This window comes from Macrobrachium nipponense, chromosome 2 (genome assembly GCF_015104395.2).
Source record: "Macrobrachium nipponense isolate FS-2020 chromosome 2, ASM1510439v2, whole genome shotgun sequence".
NCBI classification, from domain to species: Eukaryota; Metazoa; Arthropoda; class Malacostraca; order Decapoda; family Palaemonidae; genus Macrobrachium; species Macrobrachium nipponense.
The window spans coordinates 140,635,916-140,650,915 of NC_087201.1; the positions used below are offsets into that span (position 1 = coordinate 140,635,916).

A 15,000-nucleotide genomic window follows, 5' to 3' on the forward strand; every position below is an offset into this window, starting at 1 on the left:
AGAAGGTCGAGAGGGAAGCAAAGGATTAGACTGTGTGATAAAAAGAGGGAGGATTTGGAGAAGGGTTTAGCAAATGCACTTGATGTAACCACTGATAATGTTTATCTCAGTGTTAACATTTTAAGTAATTATACTTTAGAATCTGACTTTCTGACAGATGTTATGATGACAACTAGCATTTTTAATCTAGACGAGGTCATAATTACTCAATCTATGAACATACTACTAGTAATATACCAATGAGAAGAAATTATCTACTTTATCTATCATTCCAGAAATCATGTTAATTTTGAGAATCTAAATGCAATCTGGAACTGAAAACAATTAACCTTCATGTTTGTTGACTTTCCTTATTTTTACTCAATTCATGTAGTATTTATAAAACCAAAGCAATGTGGCAATGCAAGCATCAGTTTTTACAAGTATAGAATATATAGCGTAAATGTTGTCAGCTCCACTCTGGCAAACACTTTAACAAATTAGTATTGTTACCTATATAATAGCACAAAAACACATAAACACTGATGTACAAGTCATGTAAAAATAACTTTTTACTCACCTTTACCATGAGTTCAGTGAAGACATATGCCCCAACACTAAAGCCATGAATTAATAGAGGATTCTGTGAAGGATTTGCATGCAGGAACTGCAAAACTTGTTCCACAACAAGCTGGAAGTTTTAAAGTAATGTACACATACTTGAGATACTTTTCAAGTCAGTTTGACTTACTACAAACGTTATTCATGTAGCCCACAAGATATGAGTAAGAAAATTTTCATCATCTCCAAGCAATTCAAGGAAAATTAATTATCCATTTACTGTATTATCTTATCAATATGCAAAAAAATAATACTTGCCAGATGTGAATGAAAGCTATATCAATCACAGTTAAGACTAGCCCCCAAAGTCAGATTAGGTCAGAGGCACAAAGCCAAGATAAGCAGTAGAAAAATTTATGGCTTAAGTATTTGGCAAGATATAAATTTATATATCTAACAGAGATTGTATTTCATTGAAATTCCCTTTGCAACTCAGCCCTATCTGAAACTTGACAGGTGTGCAAAATGCTTAGTGTATGCCAACAATTTGCAAAAACAAAGCTTATATAAAAATGCACAATTACATCGCCAGAATGAAGACTAACAGCCACAAAGTAAATATTTCACAGGCTGTATTTTTCATCTGGCTAACACTCCTTTCTATATAAAATATTGAATTTTAGACATATGCACAACGAAAAGTACCAAGTTACCTGTGTGCCTTTCGTGGGACGGAGAAGATCATAAGGCGTTATTCTGACTTTTAGCACATCAAATCCCAGGTTATTATACAACTCTGCATATTTTCGTATGTGTTTTTCTTTGGACATTAACCAGCAAAACAGCAGGGTCATTGGTCGACCCTGTTCTGCATATGCAGGTCCCAGCTGTAAAAGAAATTTAAATATAGAATTAAATGCATAACGTGAATACTACAAATACCTTTATTTGGCAAAACCTGGGTAAAGCTAATGTATTCGAATTGGGGTTTTGATTACGACAATCATGATAAGTGTTCTGTCATTTGTAGGTGGAACAGTTTTCTGTTAGGTATGTAGTATTGACTCGCCTCTTACACTGCAATTTTCTGAGACACTCTCCATTTAGCAAAACAAATGAATGGTAGCTAATGCTTTACAAAGATTACATCTCCAGCACCTATAAATATTAAATTTTCAAGGGTATCTGAAGCATGAGTATTCTACTGACATTTTTCTTGGTTGAATCATTATGATTTTAGTGCTAAATGGCCCTGACAAATGACAGTAAGGCAGCAACTTTGAGACCTCCATGTATATGCCAAAACATGATTACTGAACATATCTACTGTAACAAAAACTAATACAAAAATCCCTCATGGCTGTCAGTGAAACACTTTATAGTACAGTGTTCTGCATTTCCTGACAATTCCAAGATCCACTCTTATTCTTTCTCTGTTCACCTCCTTGTTTTCTTCTGGTTGTGCTATGTAAGGGCTTTGGGAAGCATGAATATTACAACTGGGCCACATCATCAGTGGCCATTTCAGACACTGACAAACCATGAACCATTACTGCTCAGTGACCCAAAGATTACCAACAATGGGAATGATACTGCAATTTGTGAATAATATTACCTGAAAAGTATGCTTTGGCAAAGGTAAATCACTGCTTGACGAGAAGAATTCTAAACTGCGAGAGAACTTGACAGAATGCAAGTTTCGAAGCTGTATGAAGGCCATGGCTGATGGTGCACGTGCATTTGCTCTCAGTCCCATAAGAGCTGAGGGTCGTATCTACAAGAGAAAAGTTCCAATGAAGAATTTTGTAATTACTTAAATTTTTCATTTTATCAAAAAAGCAGTATGCCAGGTTCATAACTGTGTTCAAGACATCATCAACTATAATAATGTTTAATATTAATGGTTTAAGTTGTCATAAAGAATGAAAAGGAATTAGATAATTAGCTTAACAAAATAATGAAAATTATATGTTTCAAGTGATTCCTTTGAAGATGTGTACACAATCAAAATGTCCATCAAAGAATGCTATGTAATGGATATTAAAAAGTGTATACCAAAAGTGACACCGACACAGTGATAATGAGTTCTGATTAAGATGAAGAGCTAATGATGTCACTACATATTTTCCTTTTGACAATGGAAAAACTCAATATCACGACATCTCTTTTTTTCTCTCTCTCTCCTTTTAAAAAACCATCCAATGGGAAATGCACGCCTCTCCTTGAATTATCATCGTCCAACCCGTGGACAAGAATCTATTAATAAGGTTTAAACAACGTCCCTTATATAATTATAGTACAGAGCAAGGGTTGAGACTTGTCTTCTTATACTAGAATAGTTTTTAACAGTATGGATCCAAAAATTATTATAACCTCTCAATCTCGATTCAAAATGACGTTCACACACCGTACCGTTGTTAATTCAAAAGGCCTCGTCGTTAATAGTACTGAATTTATTATTATTATTTCATGTAACTTAACCTAATACTAACCTAATGAATTTGTATATTATTTTATGAACCTAAAAATAATCAACGTTGCTTATCAATTTCAGTAACTGCTCCACTGACCGCTTACAATTTCTCACTGCGGTTTTCATATCTTGAAGCCTAAAAGAGAGAGAGAGAGAGAGAGAAGAGAGAGAGAGAGAGAGAGAGAGAGAGAGAGAGAGAGAAAATGCCTTACCTCGGAGGCAGCTGTCCTGAGAGTCACAGCCGAGAGCCGCGACGTAGTCCCCACCAGCGCACATAACCGTCCTTGAAACAGCATCTCGCCTGATGTAGCTTCTCTTTCTTCCTTAAAGTTAAATTACTTCTTTCAAATGCTTGGCTACAGGAAGCCACCGCCACCACTGCAGATTTACTCGATTGCTAGACGTTTATCGCCTAAAGTGTTCCAGTCAGCGCTTGGGGTGATTCAGATAGGATTTAGTCCCGTGCATGTGAAATTATGTACGGGTCTAATTTGGTTTTGGTTCACGGTGGTGTGGTGGCCAGCGCAGCCAAGGCAAGGGGGGTCGAGGTGATGATCTTTGCTTTTAGTCAAACGTCATCATCAGATTGCGTTTTGGATCTGGAAAAAAAGGGATGCATTGTAAGTGCCGATTTATGGGAAATGAAGAACTCAGGGAGTTAATAGTTCTGAAAGAAATACAAGAGTAATTTTTTTCCACACATTCACGTAAAAATGATAATTTTTCATGCACACAACCACATCTCTCTCTCTCTCTCTCTTACACACACACACACACGCTCCTACTAAAGATTTAATTAAATACATCTGTAAATTAATTCGCAAAAGTTCAAGCTAAAAACGACTAAATGATTCGGACAGGACGTTGGTGGCTAGTTAGTTAAAACTACGTCGGTCTTATGCCAGCTCAATGACAGCGAATAAGCCTGGTAAGGTGTTACATGGAATAAAAGGGTAGTCGTGACCCTCCGGACTCAGACATACCATCCCAAACGCGAGCGTGAGAGAGAAGAGGAGACAGCATTCAGTGATATCAATTTGATTAAGTCAATTTCTTGACATCATTCCACAGGCAAAAGATACTGTCGACTGCGCATGGCAGTCACTCACATGACACCCGTAGGCATCAAAGAGGAATTTTGAAGCAAAGGAAAAGACAGTCATTTGTTTTCGTTTAATTTTGTCGTGTCATTAGCTCGCTTTTATTTTTTAGTGTTTACTTTTATCATGATGTTGTTTGCTTGGCTTTTCATACCATTCTATTCCCAGGCGGACACGAAAAGAGGAAGGGAAAAAATCTGACCTTTTAAAAGCTCCGCCCTTAAAAAAAATCATGAAGAAAAACTTGACCATATAAAGTCCCAGGTATATTTTGAAGGAAAAATACTGGATACGTGAACCACCAGTGGATTATATCTCGTAAAAACTAGCCTACGTGTTATGCAAAAGCCAAGAAAAACTTTAGTACGGCAAATAAGTTGAAAATCTCTCTCCCTCTCTCTCTATAGCCAGGTGTTAAAGTGCTGTGTCAAACGATGTTTTTTTACCCCCGTTTTCAATGTAGCAAGAAAGTAATGGTAGTTTTTCTTTCTTTTGCAGACAGGCAACACTGATGGTATCACGTGGCCAGTATTTTTTTCACTATGTGAGGATATTGCGCTTGATTTTATACCATATTTATTCTTTTAAGAATAAACCAGGATGTCAATAAAAATAAGAATAAAATGCTTTGGTACATACAAGGAGGTCTCTCAAAAACTTCAAAAATGACATTCATAGTAGAAAGGCCAATATACGTCTTTACACACACACACACACACACACACACATACACATTACACATACACATACACATACATACACATACACATACACATACACATACACATACACATACACACACATACATACATACATACATACTACATACATACATACATACATACATACATACATACAACTACATATATATATATATATATCTATATTATATATATATATATATATATATATATTTATATATATATAATGTGTGTGTGAATACAAATGTATGTATGTGTGTGTTTGTACGCATTAACCTAGTACTGAATGAATTAAATGGATCAGTTACGTAAAAAAGAAAAAACAACATCGATATTACGAATATCCACAACTCTCGACTCTGCAGAGGCAATAAAGCAAATATCAGCGGCCATCAATATCAATTCTAAAGCAGACGTAATAGGCGCCGTGGTCAAGGGTGGTTGGGAGATGGGAAGAATGGGGAGGGAAGGGGGGAAAGATGGAGGGGGGGGGGGGGGGGGGGGGGGCAGGAGCTGATTCATGTCCCAGGATAAGCAAGAGCCCTGGAGCTTCTAAAGTCTGTCGGACTGAGTCAGCAGCATCATGGGGCAGAATGCTGAAATCAGCAAGGCCAATCATGCATTTTACTGTAAAAACTTAAGACATATAAAAAGAAATATTTAAAAAATAGAATTAATAAAAAATGATAGGCAATCACATCAATGCAAGACGTAATCAGCAAGAGGACTAAACCTTCCGATGACAGACTGCATTGATAAACGCCGATATGAAAACATTTGCTGAAAAGCAAGAGATAAAACTCTAGACACTGACCTCCAAGAAGCAATCTGACACGAGCTCAAAGATAACAGAAAACTGCTGACTCATTGTGTAGTCTAATTCTTATTCATTCAATTTTTCTTCTTCATACTGACATTGTTTTTCTAAACTATAATATAAATTTCATGAATGAAACAAAACCTTACACAAAATTAGTCTGCCCCTTTTCAGAGAATAGAATATAGAATTTAGTCCAAAGGCCAAGCGCTGAGACCTATATGAGGTCATTTAGCTCTGAAACGGAAATTGAGAGTAAGAAGGCGTGAAAGGTGTAACGGGAGGAAACCCTCACGGCTGCACCATGAAACAATTGTGAGGAAGGGTGGAAAGTCAGATGGAAGAAAGAGAATATGAACGGAGGTACAATAAAAGACATGAAAGAGGTTGCAGCTAACGGTCGAAGGGACGCTGCATAGACCCTTATGTAATGACTACAGTGGCCCCACGTGAGGTGCACAGCGGTAATACCTCCCTACCCTACAGGAACCTTTCATTTTCCAGTAAAAAAAAAAACTCACTCCTGGTAAGGATGAGGGCATCAACCCCTTAAGAATCAAGTTTCCTTAGTGCTAAGCCTAAAAATAAACAAACAAATAAATAAAACCTATGGATTGCAGGGATGCTTTTCATAACAAAAGGGGAAATGAGATATGGCCATGTAGACTGATCTGTTTCCTGTCTCGCAGCTTCCCGTGTCTGTTTCCAAGTGCACTGTGCTTTGTTTGAGATTTCATGGGCGTCTGTGGCGTGTTTAGATCTATTTCTATCTGCAGGGATTATAGTTTACAAGACGAACATGCGCAGCGCACATAAGACATGCATACATATGTAAACACATATATAAATATACAAGTGTATATATATATATATATATATATATATTATATATATAATATATAAAAAGTCATATCACATTTCCGTGATTCATATACATATATCGAGCTACTATGTCCTTTAATATCTAATTCGCTCTACCTCGGAATTAATATATTTTATATATGCTTAAACCGAAGGGGGAATTTTTTCTCGTTAATAGGCTTGCCTGGACCGGGGCGCGGTGGTGTAGTAGGTAAAAGCTTCACTGACGTTTCCTGGATTTGAAAGGCTCCATGGGTTCGCGCCCCGTCCCAGGGGCAAGCCTATTATCGAGAAAAAATTCCCCTTCGGTTAAGCATATATGAAAATATATTAATTCCGAGGTAGAGCGAATTAGATATTAAAGGACATTGTAGCTCGATATATGTATATGAATCACGGAAATGTGATATGACTTTTATATATATATATATATATATATATATATATATATATATATATATATATATATATATGAATAAATATGCGTATGTACTGTGTAGAGAGAGAGAGAGAGAGAGAGAGAGAGAGAGAGAGAGAGAGAGAGAGAGAGAGAGAATCATGTCTCACACATGAACAAAAGCTTGGTATCAGGTTATTAGAAGAAAATAATCATTATTTTCTTCATAAGAAATAAGGCTATTAATTAGTCATGACGTCACACATACATAAATTTAATATATGTTATATTACCCAATGTACGAACGGTTTCTGATACAGTAATCAAACAAAAGTCAAATTAATTAAGTTACGCATTGTTAAATGAATTTATGGCACTATTGATATTGTAGTCTATCACGAACAATGGTAAAGTTAATGTTCGTTAAGTGTTGATAACACATACTATCGAGTCTCGGCAGCCGAAGATTACAGGATGTTCACGACAAAGGATGTTAATATCTTTGAAAGTCAAAATAACCGTTGATAAGGATGAGTTAAAGCACTGTCCCTTGCTTAGCCAATCCACAGATCGGTTGTGAATAACTGGACATTAAAGATTTATTTACCTTTTTTCTCATAAACAGGCCATATTTACATATAGGTCTAATTTCTCCATAAGAAAACTTCTCTTGCAAATGTATGATCCATAAATAGGTTCGAATCCCTTTAAACGGGGTTGTGATATGACCAACGAGGAATTCGGACGCTTAGCCTTGAATTTATGATACATTACTATGTATCACTTTCTCTTGAATTTATTGTTTTAACCGCTCACTAGCATCGAGTACCACCAGTTATGTTCCGATTATTTCTTTATATGAGAATTTTGCCACCAGCAGAAGGACTACGGCACTATTACCGAAGTTAGCAGTAAATGATAGGAAAGCAGGATAATTGGACGGACTTTCTAAATTCCATTAGTAAAAATAAAAATGATTATCCGCGTGAATATCTATGACTGCAGAATAAAAGGGTAGTTAAAAGTTTAGCTGACAGTACGACTCGACTGCGTTTTCGCCACTTTTATCCCTAGTCTTACCTCACAAAATGTATCCTGCTAACGTGTGCTCTGACGAAATATCATGGAAAAACTTAAATATATTCAGTTAAGCTATCACTGGTTTCTTGATGCAACGTTTGATGACTTTACCCTTTACGAAAGAAGCTTTTCTTAGACGTTGCGAAAATGCAAGATCATGTCGCTTCAGTGACGCAAGAATGATATTGCCTTGACTTCGGAAGTTATGCAAACGAAGCCATAAAAATCACGTTTAATGATATCTTTGCAATCTATGTGGAACTCCCGCGAGAAGTGTAGACACTTGAAGGGTAACATGCCCTATCGATACATCTATTTTTTCCGACGTGTGCCAGAAATTTCAGAAATTTTCCTGAAATAGGCCTAGGACTAGCTCCATCCAAAATACGGAAAAGCAGTCTTCCTGAAATAGGCCTAGGACTTGCTCCATCCAAACACTGAATTGAAATACGGAAATACTCAAAGAATACGTAAATCTTCACCTATGAACTTTTTCCATATCCCTAGGCCAATAGGCCGCTTACATAGTATGGACCGTTCGTAAAAATAAGGAAAAATCAGAAGAAATACGTTAATACACCTCCTTGTCGAGGAACGACGTGACGTAACGTGGGCACACATGACGGTTGCCAAGGATGTTCCATTTCAATCTCCCATTAAAAAAAAAAAAAATATTCATAATTAAAAAGTGGTCCTTCTTCGCTTCAATGCCCTGTATTTTTTTTAGCTCAATGTTTATTGTTTTTATGAATTAATGCCATGTTTCACTCTTTTATTTTTTCTTTTATAAATTATTGCAAGTTTTTGGTTCAGATCCGGTTTTCAAGGATATGGGAACTTGACCTTGTAAAATGTGTCTAAGATAATTTACAGAGAGAAACACTTTCTATTGAATATAATTATATATATATATATATATATATATATATATATATATATATATATATATACTATGCAAAGAACCTTTTAATTTTAGAGTAGTTATTAAGTTGTATTGTGTAAATAAATGATAAAACTCGCCAAGATCCTCGATCATATGAACTAAAAAATATTTCCCGGTCAAGCAGTACACTGATAAGTTGAATAATTATCAAATACTTACAATTCACTATATGTTTGATAATTACAGTGTAAGAATAAAGAATGTATCACTAATTGTATCTACGGATAAGTGTATAACAAGGGGAAAAGGTAGACATGAGTTCATTCTCTCTCTTCCTTGTTGAAAAAAGTGGTTCCAGGAAAAAAAAATCGTACATCTATCATTATTCATATTCTGCCAAAACGAGCAGAGTCTACGATAACAGTATATAGTTGCCGCCTTTTTGAACAGAAACAAAAAAAATCAGATAAATACCGACAAAAACCACTCGTCCTAGTATACGTCTAAGAAGAAGAAGAAAAAACGGATACAAATAGCTCTTCTCTTATGAACACGGGATGAACACGTGCTCACCTCCATGGCGTCATCGGCCCAGGTGTTTCTAATTTTAGACTCCGTGTGTAGCCAGCTTTCATAAAAAATAAAGTCGTTTTACGGATTTGCCACTTGTCTACAGTCTCTAGTCTCTACACTATAAGCCGTAGGGAAGTCTGATTATATATATTAGAGGTAGGCGTTAAAATCTGCGATTAACCTTTAGTACTTACAGATAGCGAAAATGTAAGATAACAGGTTAAGCCTGGGATTTTACAATCTCCGACTTGGCTTGGCTTACAACAGAGAGAAATTAGGAAGCTGAAAATGAAGTAAGACATGCCCACTTCTGCTCTAACATACCCACTTCCCGTATTGCAATAGTGATCTCAAAATACTTTGACAAAGAGCTGATCTAGGATCTTTCTTTGATAATGGCCCACACGAGTTTTAACCCGGTATGTATCTATCCACCTTTGCGGCGTGTTTAGTACAGGCCCGTTGCGGGCATTACTGTAAAAACGTAAACAAAATGACCCCCAAGAAATACTATACTAGTCGCAAATACTGACCTCCGAAAACCCTAGGAGGTCACTATCTATTAAAGATCCACCGATCTATAAAAACGTAGGGACGTTTATGAGAACTCAGGTAGGCACAAAAGGAGAAAATAAACTCACAGAAAAATCTATAACTGCACATATCCCATTGCCCTAATTTCTATGGCAATGAAGTTTGTATAGCGCCGAGAGACTAACTGAATTTTGAGAGCAAGAATAATTTGCAAATCAGCAGTTTTCTCTTATAATGCCGTTGGATATGAGAAATCACATATTTCCTTGACTGCTCACCGATTTGGTAGTCAGAGTTCGCATTCCCGCTCTGCCAACGTGGAATCAGAGGTATTTATTTCCGGTAATTAGAAATTCATTTCTCGAAATAATGTGGTTCGGATCCCAAAATAAGCTGTAGGTCCCGTTGCTAGGTAACCAATTGGTTCCTAGCCATGTAAAAATATCTAATACTTCGGGCCAGCCCTAGGAGAGCTGTTAATCAGCTCAGTGGTCTGGTTACACTAAGATACACTTAACTGACTGCTCAATTTATATATAATGTATATATATATATATATATATATATATAAATACATATATACATACATATATATATATATATATATATATATATATATATATATATATATATATATGATTTCCTTAGCCTTCGTATCCCAAATAAATTTTGGGTAGACATTTGTGGTTTACACGCTGTTATATTTTATAAATCAGGCCCTAATTCAAATTAATCATTCCCGCTCCAATAAACAGTCAAATCAGTCTGTTTTGGGACCCTCAGAAAGACAAATAATATATATATATATATATATATATATATATATATATAGTATATGTATATATATGTATATGTATATATGTATATGTATGTATATATATATATATATATATATATATATTATATATATATATTTATATATATAATGACGTATGATGAGAAGAAAAAAAGAAGTTCTGGTACCATCATGAACGAGAACAAGAATGTCACCCAAAGTATGGATATGAACACCCCACATTAACTAGAAACGATCCATCGATCGCATTTGGCTCACGTTGTCGTCACTGGAGAATCACTATAATGCTGGCTGACACACATACGTATATCACAAAGTACATTAAATATCTTTCGTAATAGTGCCAACTGCAAAGCTTATAGTATTAACTCAAGCTCCTGAATACAAAGATGTCGAGGGCTGTGAAAGTTGTTCCACGGAGCAATAAAATATGTTAAAGCAATTACGAGAGAGAGACAGAGAGAGAGATTCGCAAGCGGGCTTCTCACCAATGCTCGTCAGCTTATGGGTTTTCTGTCAGGCCTTCCTGATACTACCGAACAACCCCTCCCCCCTCCCCGGGAGAGAATACACTCTACCCCTTAAGCTGCTAGTTACTTTAAGTACTACTACCTCACCCCCATCTTCCCTCTCCCCAAAGACGAAAAGTGACCTACTTCACCTGTAACCTTGCGCTCTTTCAAAGATCACTCCCTCCCCATTACCTCCATTCCAATAGTGACAGCTCCACTCCAAGTCGCCGTCAGTCTTTCTATTCTCCCCCCACAACCGCCCCCAGCCCCACAACCGTTATGCTTCAGTGAAGTCCAGTCATGCTCAGTGTTGCAGGCTAGAACTCTGTGCTTTCAGTAGTTCTTGTTTCATAAATTTCTCTCTCTCTCTCTCTCACATTAACATTATATAGTATATATATATATATATATATTATATATATATATATATATATATATATATATATTATATATATGGATTTTTATCACACCACCGTGATTGGTATGCATTCTTAAGCTACAAATATCCTTTAACATCTATTCGCACTACCTCGGAATTAATATATTTCCATATATGTTAACCAAAGAGGAATTTATTAGTTACTAAAAATATTCACCTTCGGTTAACATTTATGAAAATATTAGTTCGGAGGTAGAAGGAATTGAATATTAAAGGACACTTGTAGCTTAATGCATATATATATATATATAATCTATATATATATAATATATATTATATATATATTATATATATATATATATATATAAAAGTATGTATGTATGTATAAGTGGTGCGTGTGTAGAATACGGATGATGTGAAATCCTTTCTTTATTTTGAAATCACAAAATACGAAAACATAAATTGGTTCATATGTATAAAACAATATTATATTCTGATTTAAACATAAAAGAAAGGACGTCACATGATCTGTTTTCTACTCAAGACCTACAATCATCTTTTGGGTAGCAACAATTTGGCGATTAACTTCAAGAACGTACAACTGCAGTTCATATATACGAACTTCACCCAGGAAGTCATGCAGTCTACATGAAAAAGGAGGTACCTAGACCAGTCATCTTTGAAATGCAAGGGGCAGGAAAGTAACACTAACGCTTGAAAGAAAGAAATCCAGTTTTTGTTTGCAGTTCAGACTCCAGTGGCCGACTTATTCCGGGTAAGAGATTTAGTTTCTCCAAATACTTTCTTTTTTTTTCAAATTTCACCCGTTCATGGTTTTAATGGCTCAGTAATACTGCACTAAAAACTCATAAAAATCACCTCTTAAACAAATACAGAGTTCAACAATAAAGTTGACGCCTTCAAGTCATTTTACGCTACTCCATACAATAAAGTGGATGTATGTGCCTGGCGTTAGAATAGGACTTATTCCGCCCAGTATTTATGACATCAATCCACAAAGGTTTGTTATACTGTGGGTTACGGTATATCCGTATGCGTAGCCACTGACAGTTTTAGTGCCTCTTTTCGAGGTCAGTAAGATTTTATCTAGCCTAGTTACCAGATTCTCGCACCAGCGTAGGAAGTTCAAGAATAACTTGTGACCTAACAAGTCGATACAAAATGACAGCAAATCATAAACTTTGTAGTCTTACAACTGGAGAACTAATTTCTCATCACAAGAGACATATCCGCACCTCAGTCCAGACACCGGATGTGGAATACTGACAAAGTGTAAAATGCAAAACTACTTTACTAATGGTGAATTGAAAATGTCACAGAAGAACTTGACAGTTTGCACAGATCTGCCGTCACCGTATTATTACACTTAAGGAGAAAACTAATGCAACTGGATTTCAGAAGTTGTGCAGAATTACTATCCAAAACCTAATTTTTACAAATCAAATGTCCTGTTTGCCACATTCGGAGTCAAGAAAAACACCTTTATTCACAATAATCGCTAGAAACCACCACATCGAAGAACATCATACTGGATAAAACTGGTCAATCATCTTAAGAGATCAAAGTTACTGGTTTGGGGCATCAGCCTAGTAGGCCTACTAACTCTAAAAGTAAAGAATAGAATTAATTCCCCTTGACATATGAGAAAAATATAATTTTAAATAGCTTCACGCATTGACAGCTTCACATTCTTAAGATCTGCAAATCAAACCCAAATGATTTATTTTTCAAGTTCATGCTCTCTGGGGCAAGCCACTAGATACAAATCCATAGGCCTATGCTTCTGCTAGCCGTAACATTTCTTGCACGAAAAAATCATCAACTAAACTATTTATTATGACCACATCGTTACAGCGTCACGAAATGCCACTTCAGAATAGTAATCGTCAAAAAATGCGTGAAAACTTCCACCACTCTCTTAATCTCACAAGAACGAGAGAGAGAAGAGAGAGAGAGAGAGAGAGAGAGAGAGAGAGAGAGAGAGAGAGAGAGAGGAGGGGGGGGGGAGGGGTGAATTTACAGTGTCAATAGTCTTGCAAGTAAACGTTAGTAGCATGCGGAAAGGGGCGGGGGAGGGGGGTGGTTGTTAAAATGTATTACTCACAATTCAGAAACTGAACAATGAACGTGAACGTAACTGGTGCTTAAATTTCCAAGGACACAATCGCTCTTTGAGTAAACAGCTCATCAGTAATAATAATAATAATATAATAATAATCATGACACGATAAACATCATAATTGTATTCAATACGAGACTTGGAAAACGTTTTATATTCGAAAGTATACATCTAGTGAAATATTTTGATACAATTACAAAACGGAAAAAATTATGTGAAAGCTAAACAGATAAATATTTCAGAAATAATGTTAAATGACTAAACATTTGAGTAAAGAAATCACATCAAAAAAGCTGGGAACCTTTTACAAAAAATCATTCTCGTACAAAAAAAAAAAAAAAAAAAAAAAAAAACATTAAAAAAAACCAGTCGAGCATAATAGGGTTTCCCGCAAAAACAAGGAAAAAGTCGCGTCGCGGGAAAGTGAGGTTGTAAGGCTATAAAATTGCGGAATGAGCACCTTTTTTGCCACCCCCCCACACCCTCTCCTCTCTCTCTCTCTCTCTCCTCTCTCTCTCTCTCTCTCTCTCTCTTTGATATACATCCACGTATGCAAACACCATCTCTTTACCGGCTGAAGTAAAGAATAAGAATTTCCCACCCTCTCTTAATATCGTAGTAAGAATTATACGGAACCTACACACAAAACAGAACCCTCAATACCTACATACTTTACAGAGCCCATACGAGATATACAGAGACTACACTGGCTTTGGATGTTATTTAAAGAATACATACATTGCAATACACGCCGGTTGTGAGCTGAAAACCTCTGGGTAATCCCGTTTCCACAAACAAGATCTACACGTCATTCCGCTTAGACTATGCTGGCGATGACCTAGACACAGTGCAGCTCTCTCTCTCTCTCTCTCTCTGCTGAGAAGAGCCGGAACTTGAAGATGGGTGCGCGCAAGAATATGAATAACGACAATGACGAGGCGAAATGAAGAACAAAGTCAGCATGAAAAAAAAAGGAGATACCAGAATGACATTAGACTATAAGACGGTGGTGGTGATGAAGATCATGATGATGATGATGATGATGATGATGATGATGATGATGATAACCAGTCGAATAACAGCAATGAAAGCAATGAAGAACAACAGTGAGAACTATCAGATGATAATAATAGTAAAAAAAAAGACCAAATTCAGCACAATAAAGCAACATACAACAACTACACGGAGAACACAATGCAAGCAAGGTCTAGGGT

At 36.2% G+C, this 15,000-nt stretch overlaps 1 protein-coding gene across 3 annotated transcripts in view; it reads right to left on the bottom strand.

Moving 5' to 3' along the window:
- Positions 1-559: 559 nt before the first annotated feature.
- The window catches only part of LOC135221046 (transmembrane protein 53-like), a gene marked incomplete at its 3' end in the record, with an annotated part of 30,451 nt that continues 16,010 nt past the window's right edge, over positions 560-15,000 (bottom strand). For all 3 annotated transcript variants that reach the window (XM_064258778.1, XM_064258779.1, XM_064258780.1), the window contains 4 exon segments: positions 560-670; positions 1,254-1,427; positions 2,156-2,314; positions 3,226-3,612. In XM_064258778.1, the coding sequence (XP_064114848.1) occupies positions 560-670; positions 1,254-1,427; positions 2,156-2,314; positions 3,226-3,309 (528 nt within the window).